This window comes from Stomoxys calcitrans, chromosome 1 (genome assembly GCF_963082655.1).
Source record: "Stomoxys calcitrans chromosome 1, idStoCalc2.1, whole genome shotgun sequence".
Lineage (NCBI taxonomy): Eukaryota > Metazoa > Arthropoda > Insecta > Diptera > Muscidae > Stomoxys > Stomoxys calcitrans.
Window position 1 is genome coordinate 112,783,592 of NC_081552.1, and position 24,818 is coordinate 112,808,409.

Below are 24,818 nucleotides of genomic sequence, written 5' to 3' on the forward strand. Positions count from 1 at the left end.
GCCTAGACCACTAACTTGTTTTCTCTTTATACCATCCACTAAACTAATTTCGTCATTTTCTTTGTAACACATCGAAATATTTCTCTGAGACCCAACAAAATATACATGTATATTCTTGATCGTCTTGACATTCTAAATCAATTGAGCCATGTCCGTCCGTAGGTCCTTCGAAAGCAAGCTAACTATCGAAGGGATAAAGGTAGGCGCTTGAAATTTTTCACAAATACTAATTATAAGTGTAGTGTCGTTTCATGTTTTGATATAGCTGCCATATAAACGGATCTTGGATCTTGACCTTTTGAGCCTCTAAACGCCGAAATTCTTATCCAATTTGGCCCATTATTCTCATTTTGTATAAGGTATTTTTTATGACTTCCAACACCTGTTCTAAGTATGGTCCAAATCTTCTTAAAACATGTTATAGTTGCCATATAATCCGATCTCAAATGTTGACTTCTTGAACCTCTAGCGTGCGCAATTATTGTACGCTTTGGCTGAAATTTAGACGAAGTCTTTTGTTTTGACTTGCAACAACTATGCTAAGCAACAACTATTCTTATGCCATTTAGCTAAACATTATTTTAACGACTGCTATGACCTTCCACATACGTGCCTAATATGGTCTGATTCGGTCCACAACCTGATATAGTTCCCATATAAACCGATCTCCCGATTTTAATTTTTGAGCCACTGTAGGGCTCAATTCTTATCCAATTTGGCTAAAGTTTTGCACAATGACTTACACTATGGTCTCCAACATCTAAACCAAGCATGGTCTGAATCGGTCGATAACCTGAAATAGCTCGGGCAAAAAACTAACAAATGAGATCCATAGTAGAGGGTATATAAGAGCGGCCCGTCCGAACTTAGCACGCTTTTAGCTGTTGTCATTCGATTTGTTCACCAAGTCTTTGAAAACAGACATTTCCCTTTATAAAATAAGCTGTTTTCAATGACTTGGTGAACGAATCGAGTGACAAAAAGAAAAAAAATTGTCCTTATCGGTACGCCACAAGGGCTCGACTATATAAAGGAGGCTTCTTATCATTGAGCTAAAATTTCAATCAAACCCGCTCCACTACGTTTTCGCTTTCAAAACGTAGAAAAACAAACTTTGGGACGTAACCTTCACTCCAATAGCTCTGATTCTGTTCACGTTCGTTGAGCCTTCTCCTCTAACTGTTAAGTACAAACTTGGATATTCGCACTCTACAAATAAATTGTTTTTCTATGGCAAAGATAGGCACTTAAACTACTGAAACACCTATTGTAAAGGCCCGTCTTAGGGTGGGAAAGTAAAAAAATAATACTGTAAACAACTGCAACGAAATTCCTTTATTTTATTTTTATACCCTCCACCATTGGATGGGGGGTATACTAATTTCGTCATTCTGTTTGTAACTACTCGAAATATTCGTCTGAGACCCCATAAAGTATATATATTCTAGATCGTCGTGACATTTTATGTCGATCTAGCCATGTCCGTCCGTCCGTCCGTCTGTCTGTCGAAAGCACGCTAACTTCCGAAGGAGCAAAGCTTGAAATTTTGCACAAATACTTCCTATTAGTGTAGGTCGGTTGGTATTGTAAATGGGCCATATCGGTCCATGTTTTGATATAGCTGCCATATAAACCGATCTTGGGTCTTGACTTCTTGAGCCTGTAGAGTGCGCAATTCTTATCCGATTGGAATGAAATTTTGCACGACGTAATTTGCTATGATATCTAACAACTGTGCCAAGTATGGTTCAAATCGGTCAATAACCTGATATAGCTGTCATATAAACCGATCTTGGGTTTGACTTCTTGAGCCTCTAGAGTGCGCAATTCTTATCCGATTTGAATGAACTTTGGCACGACGTGTTTTGCTATGATACCCAACAACTGTGCCAAGTATGGTTCAAATCGGTCAATAACCTGATATAGCTGCCATATAAACCGATCTTGGGTCTTGACTTCTTGAGCCTCTAGAGTGCGCAATTCTTATCCGATTTGAATGAACTTTGGCACGACGTAATTTGCTATGATACCCAACAACTGTGCCAAGTATGGTTCAAATCGGTCAATAACCTGATATAGCTGCCATATAAACCGATCTTGGGTCTTGACTCCTTGAGCCTCTAGAGTGCGCAATTCTTGTCCGATTGGAATGAAATTTTGCTCGACGTGTTTTGTTATGATATCCAACAACTTTGCCAAGTATGGTTCAAATCGGTTCATAACCTGATATAGCTGTCATAAAAACAAATCTGGGGACTTGACTTCTTGAGCCTCTAGAGGTCGCAATTCCTATCCGATTTGCCTGAAATTTTGCACGACGGATTCTCGCAAAGGGCGCAATTGTTATTTGAATTGGCTGACATTTTACACAGGTCTCCAACATATAATTTAATTGTGTTCCAAACCGGACCATATCGTGATATCGCTCTAATAGCAGATCAAATCTTTTCTTATATCCTTTTTTGCCTAAGAAGAGATGCCGGGAAAAGAACTCGACAAATGCGATCCATGGTGGAGGGTATATAAGATTCGGCCCGACGAACTTAGCACGCTTTTACTTGTTTATCTATGACAAAGACAGGCTCTTATATTATTTTAAACAATTATTGTTAAGGTTCGTCTCAGGATAGGAACGTTAAAATATAATATCGCAAACAACCTCAACCAAATTTCTATATATTAGTTTTCTTTATTCGGAAAACCATAGACTGTCATCAACTTTGACCACTCTGCCCTCTCTTTGTTCGCTTTGCCGGTTCCATTCAGATGCAATCGTAAACAGCCAGAAGCGGGCGCCCCCTAGGATCGTGGACCCAACTTTTGATATCAAATTTGTATTCTGCTCTTGAATACCTTTCATTTGAGCGTTATATTGTCCCCATCGGTCCACTTTCATTTTTGGGTGGTACTTCTGGGGTAAGGTCCGCGCCCATTGCGATATCAAAAACATTTTTAGCCTATTGCTCCTCCAAGAATCGTGGACTTAACTTTTGATATAAAATAAGTATTCTACTATAGAATACCTTTCATTTGAGCCCCATATTATCCCCATCGGTCCACTTTTATTTTTGGGTTGTACTTTTGGGGTAAGGACCGCTCCCATTGCGATATCCAAAAATTATTTAGCCTATTGCTCCTCCAAGAACTTTCCAAAGAACTTTCATTTGGTACCCATTTTATGACGATGGACATTCATGTCCATATTGGGGAGTCTTAAGTTTGGGGAGGCCCCGTAGACACCTTATATAAATTCGTATTTGTAATTCGTTTTTGTAAATTGTGGCAAGGGGGAGGGTCTGCCAGCCCCTCGGATATCAAAAAATTTAGTATCCTATTTTCACAGGGTACTCAATCTCCACCATCTCTGAAAATTTCATCAAAATCGGTAGAGCCGTTTTTGAGTCTATACGGAATAGACAAACAAACAAAATTTCATGTTGTTTACCGATTGGGACAATATGGAATTTCCCTGGAATTATACTCCGAAATCAGTCCGTCATCGATACGATATGACGGTAAATATATCAGATTTAATTCAGCCGTGTCGTTCCGACAATATAACGACCACTACTCTTGTTCTTAGCTACAATGTCGGTAAGACATCGGATCCGATATCGGATGATTCACCCGATTATCGGGCCGATGTCGGACCGAAATTGGAAAATGTTGTTAGCTGGATATTTAAGAGAAGAGTACGAACTTGGTATACAAATTTCATCCTAAGTGTTCGTGGGGGTACCCACCCCCAAAGGACACTTTCACTGTTTTCGACATTATGGGTATAAAATGAAAGCTATTTAAAAGTAGAATACTAATCTGACATACACATTTATTCCTTGTTGTCGGTGGTGCCCCCCCCCCAAACTCCAAGACCCCCAGCAGGGCATATTTACCAATTTGGGCAATATGGATATCAAATGAAATCGAGGCGACGATAGGAAAACTGGAAGAAAAAGAACAGGTTTCTGATCGGATACCTGAGATGAACCTTGAGGTCGAGTGCGAGGCACTGCTGCCAGCGGCACAGTCTTGGATTGTAGGAATTGCTATCTGGAAGATCATGTTACACGGATAGATCAAAGCTAGAGGACAGAAAGGGCCTGGTGGTCCACATTGGGAACCCAGGGACTGAGACCTGTTTTCGACTGCCTGATAATAATACGGTCCTGCAGGCGCAGATCACGCAATTCGTGAGGTGGTGTGGACGTAGAGTGTGAACATCTTTACGGATTTTGCTGTTGGTTTAACCAGCTTAGACCAATGTGTTTTTATTTCTTGCTTCTATTTCAAAACAAAATAACAAAAACACTTTAAAGAGTCTCAACATTTGTGGTGTGTTAAATGTATCAAGGGGCGGGCTGCAATGATGGCGATTTCGGCCTTTGCCAGGGGCCTCGTCAGACTGCTATGACACCAAAAGTCTTTACGGACAGTAAAATTGCCATAAGGGCAATTACAACCAGGACGGTAAGGTCAAGAACAGTCTTGCAGTGTAAGATGGAGATTAACGAGTTCTCTGAAGATGCAAAATCTGAATCGTTTGGGTGCCGGGTCATAACGGTGTAAAGGGGAATGAAAGGACAGACGATTTGGCGGTGAAGGCCAGAGGTCTGCCGTCAATAAACTTGCTTAACCCAAAGACTTTCGGGTCGACTAACTCCGTGTTAAGGGAGTGGGGGACGAATGCGTATGCAACATGCGATGGGGAAATCCTATGGGGGATCCAGATCGTGAGAAGACGAGGCTATTACTGAAAGGAAGTTAAAAGGAGTTCAGTATAGCTATTGATACCATGACGGGACACATGGGACCACGAACTCACTTATGTAAAATCGGTGCGGCAAGTGATAGCATGTGTAGGGCATGCTGGGAATAAGATGAGACGTTGGAGCATTTCCTTTGTCATTACCCGGCTTTCACGTCTAACTGATACCGGCACTTAGGTGGGGACACTATACCAGACATGAACCAATTTAGGGGAGTGGCATTGAAAACAATTAAGGATTTTGTAAGTGCAAGGAATTTCTGACTTAGATTTTCTTCTTCAAGGTTACTTTTTTATATTTAGAGCGCACAACAAACCAATAAAGGAATAAAATAAATGATATTTTGGGTCCTAGCGTCGGGGGACCGACCCTCCCCTCCCAACATAAACAACATCAAAATGTCATGTAGGGCGACTGAGAACATATTGTACACAAATTAAGGGACTTATCAGAGGGCAATACCCCTCTCCCATCTTACCAAAAACAAAAAGGAATTAAAAGTAATATATGAAGGCCGATCAGGATAGAATAGGAGAGCAATAAATTGTCTTTGGTAGCAGAGTATACTTTTTGCCCCCAGCTTGGGATAGACACAGGAAGCTATAGGTTTTTAGTGTGGATATGAAAGGGATCCCTAACACTCGTTGATCACCAGCTTAAAAATGCTTTAAGAAAATTACATTTTCAAAAAGCAATTTTATGGTATAGCGAAGCGTACCGGGCCAGCTAGCATTATAATGAAATATGGCAATAGTAAACTGTTGAATGTGAACAAAAGGCATCAGCAAGCTCTCTCCATCTAGCTCTAACTTTGGCAAAGGCTTAGAATGATTCCATGATATATGGGTTTATTCCAACTCTGTTTTCGTGCAGCGGATCCAAGTGTTTTTTGGGCGTCTCCTCCTCCAAGATTGGATAAGTTGTCAACGCCTTCAATGATATGGTCCTTTATATCAGATTTGATGTTCCTATTCTCATCAATTTGGTATTTGCTATGTTTATCCTCATCCCAAAGCGATGCCCAAAGAGGCATATATCATCCGCGTAGTCGATGTCTCCGAGGATGTTGATAATACCCCAGCGTATGCCGTAGGGTGCCTCAGCATTAGTTGCTTCTAATGCGGAGCAGCGTCGGTGACAGGATGCATCCCTGCTTCACTCCTTTAACGATCCCGAAAGGTAAGCTGTCTTTTCCATTGAAGCGGACTGAAACTTCAGCATTCCCATACAGCTCCCTAATTAGTGTCACGATCTTTTCAGGGATGCCATTCAACAGTGTGCTCCACATTGAAGTTCTCGAAACTGTGTTAACCGCACGCTCGAAGTCGTGCGGTTAACACATGCGGTTATCAGGGCCGGCTGATTTACCGTTTTTGAGTGAGACCAGAACGGCTTCAACTTCTACGCAGGTGGGTGGGGCTGCGGATATATTCCTGCATGGGTGTGGAGCACATGGGGGATTAGGAGGGTGGGAGCTTGCGTTGTCGGTTGCTGGTGCCTCGTAGCTGAAAGACCGCGCCATCCCTCTAATTGCTGTTCGGGTGTTGTTAATTTCGATCCGTCCTCATCTTTAATTATTGCCGTTGGCCTTATATTGTTGCGGCTCATTTGTTTTAAGGACTCGTAAAAACCAATCATGTTTGCAATGTTAGCTGCATTTTGGGCTTGCTCTGCCATCATATTAAAATATATTCGCTTATCTCTGCGAACTATTGTAGGAGCTGGACCAGCGAGGCAAAGGCGTGATATTCAGTTCTGGCCACGATTTTAGTTAGACTTGATTTTCCCCGTAGCAGAGCGTTGCGTAGTCGTTTCCGGTGTTTTATTTCCTCTATAGTTTCGTTTCTTATCCATTATTTTCAGGATCGGCGATCCTCTATAGTTTCGTTTCTAATCAGCACTTAGGAGTACAAAATTCAACCTTTTAAATCTAAAAGACCCCGAAACAAAGCGCGAATACAAGACAACATTAACGGATAAGCTAACTAATACCTATGCATGGGTCGACATAACATCAGCATGTATGGGTACTATTTTGTAATATCATGTATGGATACGAGGGCTGCCTATTATATTTCGGAATTGGACAACCCTTGTGTTGCAATCTACCAAGTGACAGTTCTACCTTAAAGCTGGATATTTTTGAGGTTATACGTACTCAGAACGTTTCGACCTACGAGCTCTATTTGTGTTGTTTACAGTAACTTAAAAGATTCATCTCGCCCAAAAAATGAAATTAAATCGTGAAAATTTTCGTGCGATTATTTTGTACTACTTTCGACGTGGATTAACTCAAAAACAGTGCATCGATAAACTTAATTCAATTTTTGGCGATAAAGCTTAATCAAGGACCCGTGTTTGTCGATGGTATGATGATTTCAACCGAGGTCGTAGATCACTCCAAGACGAATTTCGTGAAGGTCGTCCAAAATCAGTTGTTGTTCCAAAAACCATTGATGACGTGCTCCAACTGATATTGCTAGATCGTCATGTGACCTATCGTGAGATTGAGACAACCTTAGGCATTAGTGGGACCATCATACATTCAATATTGTATGAACATTTAGCCTGCAAAAGAAATTTGTTCGCGTTGCATCCCATACAAATTGTCAATAGCTCAAAAAAAGGCTCATATCGATTGGTCGACAGAAATGCTCCAAAAATACAATCGTTTGCTTCTAAACACGCCTATGACATCGTGGCAGGTTATGAATCGTGGATATACGCGTATGAGCCCCAAAGTAAGCAGCAGTCGACTGAATGAGTGCTTCGAGATGACCCAAATCCAATAAAAGTTGTTCGCGCACGAAGCACTTCCAAGTAAATGATCGCCTGTTTTTTCGAAAAAACTGAACATGTCGCAATCGTACTGCTAGAACAACGCAAAACAGTCTATTCTGAGTGGTACACAACCATATATTTGCCATTTGTCTTCCAAGAAATCAGGAAAACCAACCGCCGAACACCAACACTCTTCACCACGGCAATGCGAGCTCGCACACATCGGCTCAAACAACGGCATTTTTGAGCATTCAAAACATCGATTTTATAAGTAATCCGCCGTATAGTCCCGACTTGGCACCGAATGACTTACTTTTATTCCCGAACGTAAAAAATAAAATGAGAGGTCAACGTTTTTCCACACCTGAAGAAGTGGTTGATGCGTTCAGAATGCATGTTTTGAAGATACGTCAATCAGAGTGCCAAAAGTGCTTCGACAATTGGTTCAAACGCATGCAAAAGTGTATAGATCTTATGAAGAATATTTTGAAAAACAAAGAGATTTTCCATGATTAATATTTGTTCCCTAATCTCGAAATATAAAAGGCAAGTTCGTAATTTTTTGCAGCTTCTCGCGCACTGTTTCGGGGTCTTCTAAGTTGAACTTTGTGCTTTTTTTTGTTTATTTCTCTTTCGAGACGAGCTCAATGATCGGAGATTTTCCCTGCAAATGGAAAAGGAAAGGCAGAGATAGCAACGAATACCAACCCCTATGGGACGCGTTTCATATTTGGTTTGAAGACTTTTTAACCATATTAGGTGTGATGGCTTCAAGGGCCGTGCGTTGGTATGTTGTATTTGATTCGTATTTATTGCGAAAACGCCTCTGTGATACAATTACCATACCAACCACGCTCGAAAACCCTCTATATTAGCTGTATTTTTTCCCATTTCATGTGTTTTCGTGTAATGACAGGCTATTTTTTTGTGACTTTTACACTGCTTCCATGGTGCACATGATTCTCTTTCTTTTTGTTTGAGTTCTTTTCCAGGCGGCTGGGCGTAGACGTAGAGTGGCCACTAAGTGCATCTGGTAAATATCGATGTCGACTCCTAGTCTAGTTTTCACATCAATCAGCGATGTGATTACGGGTGTTTCCATCTGGTAATTCCCAAGAATATTTGTGTATATTTTTATGGGGAAATTTTGTGTCTCCAATAAAGAGCCGGTTTCTTGAGCAGAAATCGACCAATCTGTCGCCAAGTCCCTTCATTGTCATGATTAATGGTAGATTATTGTTGTTATTGCTCACCTGGCACCAAAATCTCCAATAACAATTTTAATGTCTCCTTTTGGTAGAGAGCGTGTCATTGAGTCGAGTTGGGAATAGAATTGATCCTTTGTTTCGTCGTCATCAGGTTCGGTTGACGCGTAACTTTGCCGGGTTTTCTTGATGGTAAATTCCTGCTAATTGACAGGAGGATTTGATGTTGTTCTTATCCAGGAACCATGGGTGTGTGGAGAAATGGTTCGTAGACAAAGAATTCGTGAATTTAAACTACTCAATGGTACGAGTAGTGGGAGACACAGAGCCTGTATTCTTGCAAAAAGTAGTCTAAATGTGTCGCTTTTACCGTCGCTAAGCACTAAAGGTTCAGTAGTAGCCACCCTTCAAATTAATAAGTCTCATTACTGATTGGCTCCCTAATGGAGCCACACACGCTCTAATGGAGAAAATCAGCAAGGGCAAGATTCATATTGCCTTAATTCAGGAGCCATGGACGACCCGGAACAAAGTTTCTGGACTGAACCATATAAACTTCCAATTATTTTATGCTAACACTGGTACTCGGCCGAGGACCTGCGTTATTTGTCATACAAATTTGAATTATATATTTTCCCCAGAGTTGTCAACGTCGGATGCAACAGTGGTGAGACAGTCAGAAGGTGAAGCATACCTGGCATAACTTTTCCACCGCCACCCACGTCGGAGCTGCAACGGCTGGTGAGGAAAGCAAAACAGACCGGAAACGAGATACTAATAGCGTGCGATGCGAACTCTCACCACATTTAGTGGGGTAGTGCCAACACTAAAAAGCGGAGCCAAGCCCTGGCAGAGTTCTCGAATACCATCGACCTAATAAAACTTAATATTGGTAACACCGCTACCTTTGTTAATAGGATAAGGGAGGAGGTATTAGATGTGACGATATGTTTCGAAAATCTAATCGCTCTCTCTCTCTCTCTCTCTCTGGCCATCGCTACATTAGGTTTAGCATAGATTGGCCAGCGCCGAATCTGACAAGTTTTCGGAAAAAGCTGAAAACAAACTGGACAAAATTCTGAAGGCTACTCAGAAGAAGACTTGGGCGAGATAATTTAGATTGTCCAAGCATAGAAGACATTGACGAAAATATCAGCAGGATTACGACTGCACTGATGGTGTACTTCGAAGATATTTGTCCTCTTCGGGAAAGAAAATCAGCCAAAAAAAAAAAACCTGGATGACCAGGGAGATTCACAATATTGGGAAAGAGGTACGCAGACTTTTTAACGGAGCACGTCGTAAAAAAGCGGAAGTTTGTTGTGATGTGTATTACACACGGCTCAAGGAATACAATAAGATTACCAGAGCGGCAAAACGTGTCTCCTGAAAGCTTTTCTGCGAACACGTCGATAGCGTTAATGACGCCGCCAAGATAAAAAAGTTTCTCTCAAAAACCCATGTCCAAACGTAGACGACATGGGAGTGAGAGCAGAGACAATGGAGGACATGTTGAGACTTTTGATGAAAACCCATTTCCCACAGGATACGACGGGACTCACGAAGACACCGGAGTCTTGGAATAATGACGTTGATCGAAGGAGGAGCTTCAAACCATTTAAGTCATCCGGACCTGATGGGATATTTCCGGCGTTACTACAGAAAGAGGCAGACAATCTGGCGCCTCGTCTGGCCAAAATTTTCACAGCGTGCCTATGACTTTCATATACTCCGAAAGCCTGGCAGGAGGCAAGTGTGGTGTTTATACCTAAGTCCGGCAAGGCAAGTTATGCGACACCAAAGGCCTACAGACCCATAAGCCTTACGTCCTTTCTACTCAAAACCATGGAACGCATTGTGGATACAATGATAAAGAGTAAGACATCGAGCGAACTGCTTAAATACTAACAGCATGCCTATGTCAAGGGAAGGTTGGTGGAGACTGCCCTGCACTGGTTGTGCATAAAATAGAAGAATCCTTCGATGCCAAAACGTACACATTGGCGGTATGCGTTGACATCGAGTGGGCTTTCAACAATGTGCGGACCGACACATTGATCCAATCCTTAGACCAGTACCAGGTGGACCCAGACCATATGCTAAGGAGCAGGTGGATAAATTGTGTGTCCTATGGTATAAATATAAAGAAGAAAGTCGTACAGGGCACGTCACAGGGGGGAATTTTATCGCCACTCCTATGGATGACCACCATAAATGACCTATTACGGATGCTGACTGAGGAGGGATTTGAACCCGTCTGCTACGCAGACGATGTTATAATACTTCTAAGAGGTAAGGATCCGAACGAGCTATGCATAAGGGCCGAAAGGGTCCTGCATATGGCATATGACTGGGCTAGACCCACAGGTCTCAATGTTAACCCAGAGAAGACGGAAATATGCCTGTTCACGAGGAAGACGAAGATGGGCCAGTTTAACGCACCACGTTTCCTCAATAAGACGATTTCGATATCTGACAAGGTCAAATATTTACTTAGGTGTGATCTTGAACAGCAAACTGAATTGCAAGTGTCACATTCAGGAGCGTGTTGAGAAGGCTCACAAATGTTGGGCACTATGTAGATGGGCCGTAGGCTCGAAATTGGGCATGAATCCGAGGATAGTCCATTTGCTCTACAGGAGCGTGATAATACCAATACTTACGCCTTTCGCCTCAGTAGTTTGGTGGACTGCTATGGAGAAAAAGTGCAACATAAGGACCATACAACAGGTTCAGAGAACATGTTGTCTTGGCATAGGCGGAGCGATGAGGACCACGACCACTAGGGCACTGGAGACTAATCTAGATATCCGACCCATTAAGTGTGAGGCGGTCACTGTGGCTATGAGACTAAAGGTCATGTGAGAATGGATTGAGGATGGGAGCAGCTCATACCATCGCGGTATAATTGCCAAAGCGACGATAGGAAACCTGGAAGGAAGGAAGAGGTTTCCGATCGGATACCTGAAATGAACCCTGAAGTCGAGTGCAAGGCACTGCTGCCATCGGCACAGTCTTGGATTGACGGAACCCTAGTATTCTCATATGGAAGATCATGTTACACGGATGGATAAAAGCTAGAGGACAGAGTGGGCCTGGGGGTTACATTGAAAACCCAGGGACTGAGATCTGTTTTAGATTGCCTGACCAAAATATGGTCCTGCAGGCGGAGATCCGGGCGATCACGGAATGCGTGAAGTGCTGTGGTGCTAACGCAGGAGTGTGTCAAGTGTGAACATCTTCACCGACAGTAAAATTGCCATAAGGGATATAAAAACCAGGACGGTTAGGTCACGAACAGTGTAAGAAGGAGATTTACGCCTTCTCTGAGGATGGGAAAATCCGCTTCGTTTGGGTGCCGGGCCATAACGGAGTAAGGGGAAATGAAAGGGCAGACGATTTGGCGGTGAAGACTACCGTTAATAAACTTGGTTAACCCAAAGCCTTTCGGGTCGACGCAATCCGAGTTAAGGTAGTGGGCGACGAATGCGTATGCAACATTGTGGAACAGCGAAAATCCTATGGGGGGATTCCAGATCGTGAGAAGGCGAGGCTATTACAGGAAGCAAGATGGAGATCAGTATAGCTATTGGTATCACAACTGGACACATAGGACTACGAGCTCACTTATGTAAAATCGGTGCGGCAAGTGATAGCATGTGAAGAGCATGCGGAGAAGATGGTTAGACGTTGGAGCATTTCCTTTGTCATTGCCCGTCTTTCGCGAGTAACAGATACCGGCACTTAAGTGGAGACGCAATACCAGACAACTTAGGGGAGTGGTATTGAAAACAATTAAGGATTTTGTAAGTAGCACGGAATTCCTAACTTAACATTTTTTTTTTAGAGTCTCCTTTATAGTTTTTAGAGTGCACAACAAGCCGATTACTGGCTTAGGTGTATGTCCATAGTGGCATGGGGCGAATTAATATATGCACCCATTTTTCAACCTAACCTAACCTAATTTTGAATTTATTCATCGACACAAAAAGAATTTGTTTTTACAATCCAAAGATACCCTTACAAAAGATATCAAGTCGGGGTATGTAGCTGTACGAAACAGTAAAATGTGTGTATATTTGTTGGGGAAAAGAGAAGAGAATAAACATTTTTAGGTCTGGTCACCCTATTTTATTGTGTACGAGTGTCACCTATGCACCGTTTCTTTACACAAAAAGAGATACCTCAAACCTGCCTAATTACGAGCTCGTTAATCGGGTGGGGAAGGAAGGAATATTAAATTTAAAGACCTACACTATTAAGGTTTTTCTATTTTTCTATTTGGTTACATGTGTATATATATAAGGTTTCTAAATGTACACGCATTTATATGCACTTACAGAAGCATGTTTACATATGTGTATATGTATGCAGAGTATGTACACTTAAAAGATCATATGAATGTACATGTAGGGGTTTCATGTTAGAGTATAAAGTTAATTATAGTTAGAACATTTTTGACAGTTTAGATAAAGTAAAAAATTAGTGAAATTATGGCATTATTAGGAAAATGTAGGAATTCAGATAACCAGGAATTTAATGATATATATGAATGATTAGGAAAAATACAGCAACATTTTAAAGAAATTAGGAATTTTAGTGAATGATCAAAATAATTGGGAAAATAAATTAAGAAAATGTTAAAGGGTTTGGAAATACATATGTATGTCAGTTTTGTATATATTTTTGTATATTTTATATATATACTAGCTGACCCGGGCCCGCTCCTCTGCGCCTTATTTTACTTTATATGGAACAAAATTCTCCTTGGAATATTTGCAACAAAACAACAACAAATTTTGCCCACGAACATTCCACTAAAGAACAGGGCAAACTTCTCACATATCAATGAGTGCAGTTCGATTCAAGTTTAAGCTCAATGATAAGGGACCTCCTTTTTATAGCAGTGTCCGAACGGCGTGTCGCAATGCGACACCTCTTTGAAGAGAAGTTTTACATGGCATAGTACCTCACAAATGTTGCCAGCATTTGAAGGGGAAAACCACCGCTGACAATTTTTTCTGATGGTCTCGCCAGGATTCGTACCCAGGCGTTCAGCGTCACAGGCGGACATGCTTACTTCTGCTCTACAGTGGCCTTATTTTCGACAATTAAAGAGCTTTTAGTGAAATACCATGCTACGAAAATAATATATCGCTTGACTAACAGTTTAACAATATAAGTGCTTTTATCTGAATCCCATATGATCTTTATTGGTCTACGAACTTATATTTGGATGTAAGGAGTACTCCATTCTTAAAATACTTTATTTCAGCCCGATATTCTCATGATATCTGATTTAAGTGTGTTTTCGGGGGTGAGGTGGTCCCCCAGGCACTTTGCCCCGTAAAAATATCAGCATCGTGCTCTTCTTTCAAATACTATTTATTTAAACCCCATATTGCCATTGGTTTAGGGGAGTTTACACGATGAGGCGTCCCCCAAACCCATGACCACAAAATATGTTATCAAAATAGTTTACTAATCTCAAATACCATTCATTTGAGCCACATATTAGCATGGTAGAAAAATTGTTACCCTTTGGGGGGTGTTTTGGGGAAGGGGTGATGATATTTTGGGAGAGAAGTAGACCTCCAGAAAATTGGTCCCGAAAGTGGGTATCAATTCTTGCTCTACCCCCCAATACCTTTCATTTAAGCTCCACATTGACATGGTCGGTAAATATGCCCGATTTAGGGGTGTTTTGGGGATTGGGGTGGTACCCCAAACACTAAGCCTGGAAAATATATCAGTAACGTGCTCATATATCTATATATCATTTATTTGAACCCCATATTGCCATTGCCCTCAAAATTGGATATCAAATTCGTTTTCTAATTTCATTTAAACTCCTTATTTAAAAGTCAGCAAATATGTTCTTTTTGGGGTATTGGCCCTAAAAACTATGAATATTTAGTTCCACTCTCTTTAAGACCCAAATTGTCTTGGTGAGCAAATATGTCCTATTTGGGGGTTGTGATGGTGGTGGGACGTTCCCTAGACAGTTGGTCCCTAATGTTGATATCAGATACGTGGTCTACTCCCAAATATCTTTAATTTGAGCTCCATATTTACATAGTCGGCAAACATGACTGGCTTTGGGGGGTGGTTTAGGGTATGGGCGGCCATTCAGTGATTTGGCCTTGAAAATATATATTGGATTCGTGTTCTACTCCAAAAACCATCTTATTTAATCCTCATATTTCAAAAGTCAGCGAATATTTCCTATTTGGTGGTGTTGTGGGGGTGGGGTGGCCCCATAGACACTTTTCCCGAACATTGATATCAGATTCGTGCTTTACTCCCAAAGTCCTTTCATTTCAGCCCCATATTGCTATGGTCGTAAATTTGTACCCTTGGGGGATGTTTTTGGGGAGTATCGGCCCCCCAAACACTTGGTCCCATAATTGGATATCAGATTCGAATTATACACTCAAATACCTTTTATTTAAGCCATATATTCCCATGGTCAGTAAACAAGTCCTGTTTGGGGGGTGTTTTGGGGAAGGGATCCACCCTCCAGAAACGTGGTCCCACATTTGGATATTAGATTCGTATTCTACTCAAAAATACTTTTCATTTGAGTCCCATTGTAGTGGATGGTCTATAAATTCTTTTGCCGGGTTATGGGGGTGGGCGGCTCTCCTATTCATCCCACCGCAGCATTTGATACCAAATTTTTTGCTTTTAGATCCTATCGGATCTTTATCTTGATTTAGCCCCCATATAGACCGATCCGCCGATTTAGGATCTTAGGCCCTTCAAAGACACATTTATTATCCGATTTTGCTGAAATTTGAGACAGGGCGTTGTGTTAGGCCCTTCAAAATCCTTCGCCAATTTGGCTCAGATCGGTCCAGATTTGGATATAGCTGCCATATAGACCGATCCTCCGATTTAGCGTCTTAGGTCCATAAAAGCCACATTTATTTTCCGATATAGCTGAAATTTGCGACAGTGAATTGAGTTAGGCCCCTCAACTTCTTCGTTAATTTGGCCTAGATCGGTTCAGATTTGGATATAGCTGTCATATAGACCGATTTCTCGATTTAAGGTTTCTTGCCAATAAAAGGCGCATTTTTTGTCCGATGTCGCCGAAATTTGGGACAGTGAGTTAAGTTAAGCCCCTTGATATACTTCTGCAATATCGCACAGATCGGTCCAGATTTGGAAGCTGCCATATAGACAGGTTTCTCGGTTTTAGGTTTTGGGTCCATAAAAGGCGCATTTATTGTCCGATGTCGCTGAAATTTGACGCAGTTACGTATGTAAAGTTTTTCGACATCCGTGTCGTATATGGTTCTTATGGTCCAAATCGGATCATATTTCGATATAAGTGCTATATGATATAAGGTATGAAATTTTCACCGATTTTCACAAAACGATTTTCTGTGGTAAGAAACTTATTTGCCAGTCTATATATTTGGTGAGGTGGCGATAGTGTAAAACTCTTGAACAAAAAGTGTTGCCCAGCAACACGTCGTTTGGTCTCGTCTATCGGTAAGCTAAAAATGGTTGCAACCTTATCGTTAAGGTTTGCAACTCCTGCTTTCACGCTGAATGTTATAAATTCGGGGCTATCCCGTTAGGTTATAACCGTTAGGTTATACTTTTAATTTAACCTCATATTGTCATGATTGGTGTATACAGCCGTTTGGTGGAGGGCGTCTATATGAGGGTTTTACGCCACACTGCCATTTGAGCAAAAATTTCAATGACACACTCAACTCAAAAAATCTATCACTTGATTCCCCATTGTTTTGATAGGTGAAATAACCTATTGGAAGCGATTTTAGGAGGTAAAACACACCTAGGTTCTTGTACATAAAGTTTAATATCATATTCAAAATATGCTCTCAAATGCCTATCATTTGAGTTTCATCAAGCTATGATTGAGTAGTATTGCCATTTGGGGAGCTTATCGGGGATGGGGCGATTATCAATTACTTGGACCTCGTGTTTATGTCATATTCGTTGTCTACTCCCGAATACCTTTCATTTGAGTCCTATATTGATATATACGTCCACTATGTCTATTGGGGCAGTTTTCGGGCTTGGGCTAACCCTTAGATACTTGAACCCAAGTTTTTATACCACATTCGCTTTCTACTCTCAAAAATCTTTAATTTGATACACATATTGTTTCAATCGGTCAACTTTTGATTTTGGGTGGCGTTTTTGTGGTAACGGGGAGGATTCGCACCCTTCCAACAAATTAGATAGCCTATACCTCCTTTCTGACCATATTCATAATCTTCTCGCCCCCCAATTGGACTAAATTTTTCCCAACAACTTCCGAATAAATTTTAGTCTAAATTTTTAATATGGAAATCGTACTATTTTCTTGAATACCTTTCATTTAAGTCCCATACTGTCCCAATCGGTCCACTTTTAGTTTTGGTTTGTACTTTTGGGGTAAGTAGGAGGGTCCGCCCCCCTTGCGATATCAAAAACTTATATAGCCTATTGCTCCTTCTGGACCATATTCGTAATCTACTCCCGAATACCTTTCATTCGATTACCATTTTGTCATTATCGTACAATAAACCTATTTTGGGGTCGGGGCGGCCCCCCAATTACCCCCCAATTTTTAATATGGAATTTGTACTTTACTCTTGAATACCTTTCATTTAAGTCCCATATTGTCCTAATCGGTCCACTTTTATTTTTAGTTGGTACTTTTGGGGTAAGGGGGAGGGTCCGCCCCCAATTCGATATCAAAAAATTATTTAGCCTATTGCTCCTTCCGGACCACTCCCCACAGTGTGGCGGGAGGACACAATAAAATATCGTCAGGCCAGTTACCAGTAGTGCCGCTGGTATATAAAATAGAAGAGGCTCAAGACTTCCGCGTTCAAACAAAACTATGAAATCACACAAATCACTCTGCTCCCAGAGTCAAATCAAGGAATATTTATTATAAATCGCAAGCGCCAAACTGAGTGGGTCGCTACCTCAAACCGCGTGTCGTCACTTAAAGCAAGCACTTAACTTTTTAAAAATCAAACTATTTACTTCCACGATTGCTGATCTCTCATTCAGGGCAGCGTCGAATGTACTATCACGTATATACATATGTGTGCGTAAATTTCATTTGAGACCGACTTGAATTAAAATGGTATAAATTAAAATAGTAGTTGGTATGACCATACATATATTTAGCGAAGAGCGTGGCGTGGCGTAGTAATGGACACAATAAAAGTGATCCGTTACAAATAAGCAGTTAATATTAGGCAAAAGTGAAACCAAGAAGACACACGATTATCAGGCACAGACAGGAGGTACGGCACTAGAAGTTACATTTTTATGAGAGAATATCAGCGAAAGAATATGGGACTGGGAAGTGTTGTACGACTATAGCTTCTCCGATCGTCTTAATATTAGTCTCAGCCTTGGAGAAATTACGGCAGAAGTGGTCCCTCCTCTAAACAGAAAAAGCGAATTGGAACTTGAAAAGGAAGTGATAACTGCGGAGGACATGGACATAATCAGACATCTCGAAGGTCCTGAAGGAACCGCTTGTGTCAGCACATCCTAGTACTAAACCAATAGCGACCGCCAGATCGCTATTGGTTAACGAGCCAAAGCCAAAAAGGCACCGCACAATTGGGAGGTTTACAAAGCTGAGCTAAGAAAATACAAGGGCGAGCAAAAAAATGCTGAGAACAAATTCTGGATGGAATTCTACAGCTCCGTGGAACATATTTCAGACGTCTCTAGGCTAAGGAAGATCCTATCCTCGAAACCTATTACGGTGAGATTTATTCAGAAGTCAGAGAATGTATGGATATTGTCTAGTAAAGAAACACTAGAACTAAAGGGTGATTTTTTTGAGGTTAGGATTTTCATGCATTAGTATTTGACAGATCACGTGGGATTTCAGACATGGTGTCAAAGAGAAAGATGCTCAGTATGCTTTGACATTTCATCATGAATAGACTTACTAACGAGCAACGCTTGCAAATCATTGAATTTTATTACCAAAATCAGTGTTCGGTTCGAAATGTGTTCATTCACCGTAACGTTGCGTCCAACAGCATCTTTGAAAAAATACGGTCCAATGATTCCACCAGCGTACAAACCACACCAAACAGTGCATTTTTCGGGATGCATGGGCAGTTCTTGAACGGCTTCTGGTTGCTCTTCACTCCAAATGCGGCAATTTTGCTTATTTACGTAGCCATTCAACCAGAAATGAGCCTCATCGCTGAACAAAATTTGTCAAAATTTGAACACATTTCGAACCGAACACTGATTTTGGTAATAAAATTCAATGATTTGCAAGCTGCTTATTTGCAAACAAGTTAGAGCGTGCTAAGTTCGGCCGGGCCGAATCTTATATATCCTCCACCATGGATCGCATCCGTCGAGTTCTTTGCGCAATATCTCTTTTTAGGCAAACAAAGAATAATGAATATCCGATTCGGGGCTCAGAGGCAAAATCGGGAGATTGGTTTATATGGGAGCTGTGTCAAGCTATAGATCGATTCAGACCATATTGCACACGTATGTTGAAGGCCATGGGAGAATCTAGAGGCTCAAGAACTCAATATCCTAGATCGGTTTAAATGACAGCTATATCAGGGTATGGACCGATTTGGACCATACTTCGCATAAATGTTGGAAGTGATACCAAAACACCACATGCAAAATTACAGGCAAATCGAATAAGAATTTCGCCTTCTAAAAGCTCAAGAAGTGAAGACCCAAGATCGGTTTATATGGCAGCTATACCAGCTTATGAACCGATTTGAACCATACTTAGCACAGTTGTTAGAAGTGATACCAAATCACCACAAATTTAAGTCAAATCGGACGAGAATTGCGCCCTCTACAGACTCAAGAAGTCAAGACCCAAGATCGGTTTATATGGCAGCTATATGAAAACATGGACCGATTTGGCCCATTTACAATCCCAACCGACCTACACCAATAAGAAGTATTTGTGCAAATTTTCAAGCAGCTAGCTCTACTCCTTCAAAAGTTAGCGTGCTTTCGACAGACAGACGGACCGACGGACATGGCTAGTTCGTCTTAAAATGTCACGACGATCAAGAATATATATACTTTATGGGGTCTTAGACGCATATTTGAAGGTGTTACAAACACCATCCTATGGTGGAGGGTATAAAAATGAGGGCACAGAGCGCTCGAGGGCCCATTGGCGGGCCATCAAAATTGGCTGCCAAAAGGCCAATAACAGTCCGATGTTCCAAATTTTTTATTTGTTGGAAAGTGCTCAAAAAACCCTGTAGGACCGTAGAATATCTAGAAGTCAAGTCCCCAGATCTGTTTATATGACAGCTATATAAGGTTATTGTCCGATTTGAACCAAACTTGTTGGATATTATAACGAAATACTTCGTACAAAAATGCATTCAAATCGGATAAGAATTGACCCCTCTAGAGGGTCAAGAAGTCAAGACCCAAGATCGGTTTATATGACAGCTATATCAGGTCATGGACCGATTGGAACCATACTTGGCACAGTTATTTAATATCATAACAAACCACTTCTTGCAAAATTTCATTCTAATCGGATAAGAATTGCGCACTCTAGAGGCTCAAGAAGCAAGACCCAAGATCGGTTTATATGGCAGCCATATCAGGTTATGGACCGATTTGAACCATACTTGGCACAGTTGTTGGATATCATAACAAAACACGTCGTGCAAAATTACAATTGGATAAGAATTGCGCACTCTAGAGTCTCAAGAAATCAAAACCCAAGATCGGTTTATATGGCAGCTATATCAAAGCATGGACCCATATGGCCGATATGGCACTAATAGAAAGTATTTGTGCAAAATTTCAAGCGGCTAGCTTAACTCCTTCGGAAGTTAGCGTGCTTTCGACAGACAGACGGACGGACATGGCTAGATCGACATAAAATGTTGCAACAATCAAGCATATATACTTAATGCGGTCTCGACGAATATTTCGAGTAGTTACAAACAGAATGACGAAACTATTATAGCCCCCATCCTATGGTGGAAGGTATAAAAAAACTGGGAACACCCTTCAAATTCTCAAAACGCAAACTGAAACCCCCAACATTATAACATACTAGCTGACCCGGTCCCGCTCCGCTGCGCCTTCTTTTACTATATATGGAACAAAAGTTTCCTTGGAATATTTATTTTCGACAATTAATGAGCTTTTACTGAAATACCATGCAAACTTGACTAACAGTTTAACAATATAAGTGCCTTTATCTGAATCCCACATAATCTATATTTGTCAACGAATTTAATTCTTTAAATACTTCATTTCAGCCCGATATTCTCATGATGTCTGATTTAGTGGTGTTTTCGGGGGAGAGGTTGTCCCCCATTTACTTGGCCCTGAAAAAATATCAGCATCGTGCTCTTCTCTCAAATACCATTTATTTAAACCCCATATTGCAATTGGCTTAAGAGGGGTTTACAGGATGAGGCGTCCCCCAAACACATGGCCCCAAAATAGGTTATCAAATTCGTTTTCTAATCTCAAATACCTTTCATTTGAGCCACATATTGGCATGGTCGACAAATTTTTTCCCTTTGGGGATGTTTTGGGAAAGGGGTGATGCCCCAAATTCGTATTCTACTCCCAAATGCCTTTATTTGAGCACCATATTGCGATGGTCACTAAAAAATTGCTGTTTGTAGGGTATTTTGGGAAAGGGGTAGACTCCAAAAAATTGATCCCGAAAATGGGTATCAATTCTTGCTCTACCCCCCAATAGCTTTCATTTAAACCCCACATTGTCATGGTCGGTAATTATGCACGATTTAGGGGTGTTTTGGGAATTGGGGTGGTCCCCCAAACACTATGCCCGAAAAATATATCAGCAACGCGATCTATTCTCATATATCTGTGTATCACTTATTTGAACCCCATATTGGAATTGCCCTCAAAATAAGATATCAAATTCGTTTTCTAATCTCATTTAAACTCTTTATTGCAAAAGTCAGCAAATATGTCCGGTTTGGGGTATTGGCACAAAAAACTATGAATATTTAGTTCCACTCTCTTTAAGACCCAAATTGTCTTGGTGAGCATATATGTCCAATTTGGGAGTTGTTATAGTGGTGGGACGTCCGCTAGACAGTTGGCCCCTAATGTTGATATCAGATACGTTGTCTACTCCCACATACCTTTAATTTGAGCCCCATATTTCCATAGTCGGCAAATATGACCGGCTTGGGGGTATTTTGTGGGATGGGCGGCCACTCAGTGAGTTGGCCTTGAAAATATATATCGGATTCGTGTTCCACTTTAAAAACCCTCTTATTTGAGTCTCATATTGCAATTGCCAGCAAATATTTACTATTTGGGTGGTGTTGTGGGCGTGGGTGGCCGCATAGACACTTTCCTCAAAAATTGATACCAAATTCGTGCTTTACTCCCAAAGACCTTTCATTTGAGCCCCATATGGCTATGGTCGTAAATTTGTCCCCTTTGGGGGATGTTTTTGATGAGAGACGGCCCCCCAAACACTTGGTCCCATATTTGGATATCAGATCGTATTCTACATTCAAATACCTTTTTTTAAGCCCCATATTCCCATGGTCAGTAAATAAATTCTGTTTGGGGGGTGTTTTAGGAAAGGGGTCGACCCCTAGAAACGTGGTCCCTCATTTGAAAATCAGATTCGTATTCTACTCGCAAATACCTTTCATTTGAGTCCCATATTGCCATGGTCGGTAAATATGTCCAATTTTGGAGTGTTTTGGGGCTTGGTGTGGGCCGCCTAGCACTTTGTCCGACAATTGGATATCAGATACGTTTTCTTATCCCAAATACCTTTCATTTGAGTCCCATATTGTCGTGATTGGTCAAAATATATGTTCGGTAGGTTTTAGGGTGGTGCAGCCTCCTAGGTACCCCATCCGAAATTTGGATACCAAATTTTATTTTTAGGGTACTATGTGAGAGCACACAAAATTTCGCTTAAATCGCACCACCCATCTCCGAGATCTGGCATTTCTGAAAATTATGGTAAGGGGGAGGGTACGCCCCCCCTTCAGATGTCAAAAAATGTATTGAGTTGCCCAAAAAGTAATTGCGGATTTTTCATATAGTCTGCGTTGACAAATTCTTTCACAGTTTGTGACTCTGTAATTGCATTCTTTCTTCTGTCAGTTATCAGCTATTACTTTTAGTGTAAAAGTAGTATATTTGATGAAAGTTCGTTCTAAGTTTTATTAAAAATGCATTTACGTTATATTAAAAAATCCGGAATTACTTTTTGGGCATCCCAATAGTACCCTATTTTCACCACGGGATCATTATGCACCATCTGTGAAAATTTCAAGAAAATCGGTTCAACCGTTTCTGAATCAATAAGGAACACACAAACATACAAACAAACAAACAAATCTTCAAACAAACACAAATTGATTTTTATATATAAGATTTTATTCCTTAATTACATGCAACAAATTTTTTGCGCCATCCAAGGATTGAGTTGACTATGGTCATTTGACTACATCGACCCGAAGGACTTCGGGTTTACCAAGTTTATTGACGGCAGTCCTCTGGTCTTCACTGCCAAACCGTCTGATCTTTCATTCCCCCGCTATGGCCCAGCATCCAAACGATGCGAAACGTGTCATTCTCGTAGATGGCGTTAATCTCCTTCCTACACTAATTGACTGTTCTTGACCTTACCGTCCTGGTTGTTATTGCACTGACGGACAACTGTCCGTAAATATTTTCACACTCGATGTTAAAACCACACTACCTCACGCATTCCGTGATCGCCGTGATCTCCGCCGGCAGGACCGTATTGTGGTCAGGCAGTCGACAACAAATCTCAGTCCCTGGGTTTTCAATATAAGACTTCCAGGCTACTCTGTCCTTTGGCTTTAATCCATCTGTGAAACATGAACTTCCAGATGTTCTGTGAATCCAAGACTGCGCCGCTGGCAGCATGGCCCCCAAAGGACTAATGAAACTTACATAGGTATCGGTCTAATCACGCTCCTCTAAATCCAGTGGCCTATCCTCGAGTTCAGACGCAATTTCGAGCCTTTCGCCCTTCTACATAGTGTGAGCCTTCTCGGTGCCCTCTTGAATGTGACATTTCCAATTCAGTTTGCTGTCCGATATCGAAATAGTTCTATTGAGGAAACGTGGTGCATCAAATTGGCTCTCCTTCTTCTTCCTCTTGAATAGGCAGATTCAGTCTTATCTGGGTTAACATTGAGGCCTTAGGTCTGCGTAGCAGACGTGTTCGAATTCCTCCTCAGTATCTGCAATAGGTTATTTATGGTGGTCACCCATAAGAGTGGCGATAAAATGCCCCTCTGGCGTGCCTTGTGCCACTTTCTCCCTTATGTTTATGTTATGGGACCCACAATCTATTCACCTGTCCCTTAGCATATGGTTCATCTAGATTCTAAGGACCCGGTATCGAATCGCAAATTGCTACAAGCCCACTTGATGTCAATGCCAATGAGTAGTTCTTGGCATATTTTATGCACAACTTCGTACAGGGGCAGTCTTCACCGACATTCCCTTAACATAGGTATGTTATTTGTTTCTGGGCAGTTCGCTGGATATCCACTGATACTTTTTATCATAGTATACACAATACGTTTCATGGTTTTGAGTAGAAAGGATGTATGGCTTATTGGTCTGTAGACCTTTGGTGTCGCAAAACTCGCCTTTCCGGGCTGGGGTATAAGTACCACCCTTTCCTACTTATACTAGCTGACCAGGGCCCGCTCCGCTGCGCCTTTTTTACTTTATATGGAACAAAAGTTTCCATGGAATATTTATTATCGACAATTAAAGAGCTTTTAGTGAAATACATTTCTACATAGTAGGAAAGTAAATGTATTTTTAATAAAACTTAGAATGAAAATACTTTATTTCAGCCCGCTACTTTCAGGATATCTGATTTAGGGGTGTTTTCGAGGGTGAGGTGGTCCCCCAGGCACTTGGCCCTGAAAAATTATTAGCATCATGCCCTTCTTTAAAAAACCATTTATTTAAACCCCATATTTCCATTGGTTTAGGGGAGTTTACACGATGAGGGGTTCCCCAAACATATGGCCCAAAATAGGTTATCAAATTC

General features: G+C 41.2%; 1 protein-coding gene across 1 annotated transcript in view; it reads left to right on the forward strand.

Moving 5' to 3' along the window:
- Positions 1 to 3,509: 3,509 nt before the first annotated feature.
- LOC131996790 (uncharacterized) overlaps positions 3,510 to 24,818 on the forward strand; it is a 142,560-nt gene continuing 121,251 nt past the window's right edge. The window contains exons 1-3 of the mRNA XM_059366737.1: positions 3,510 to 3,594; positions 8,464 to 8,474; positions 8,540 to 8,580. Coding sequence (XP_059222720.1) covers positions 3,510 to 3,594; positions 8,464 to 8,474; positions 8,540 to 8,580 — 137 coding nt within the window. The remainder of the gene's footprint in view (positions 3,595 to 8,463; positions 8,475 to 8,539; positions 8,581 to 24,818) is intronic.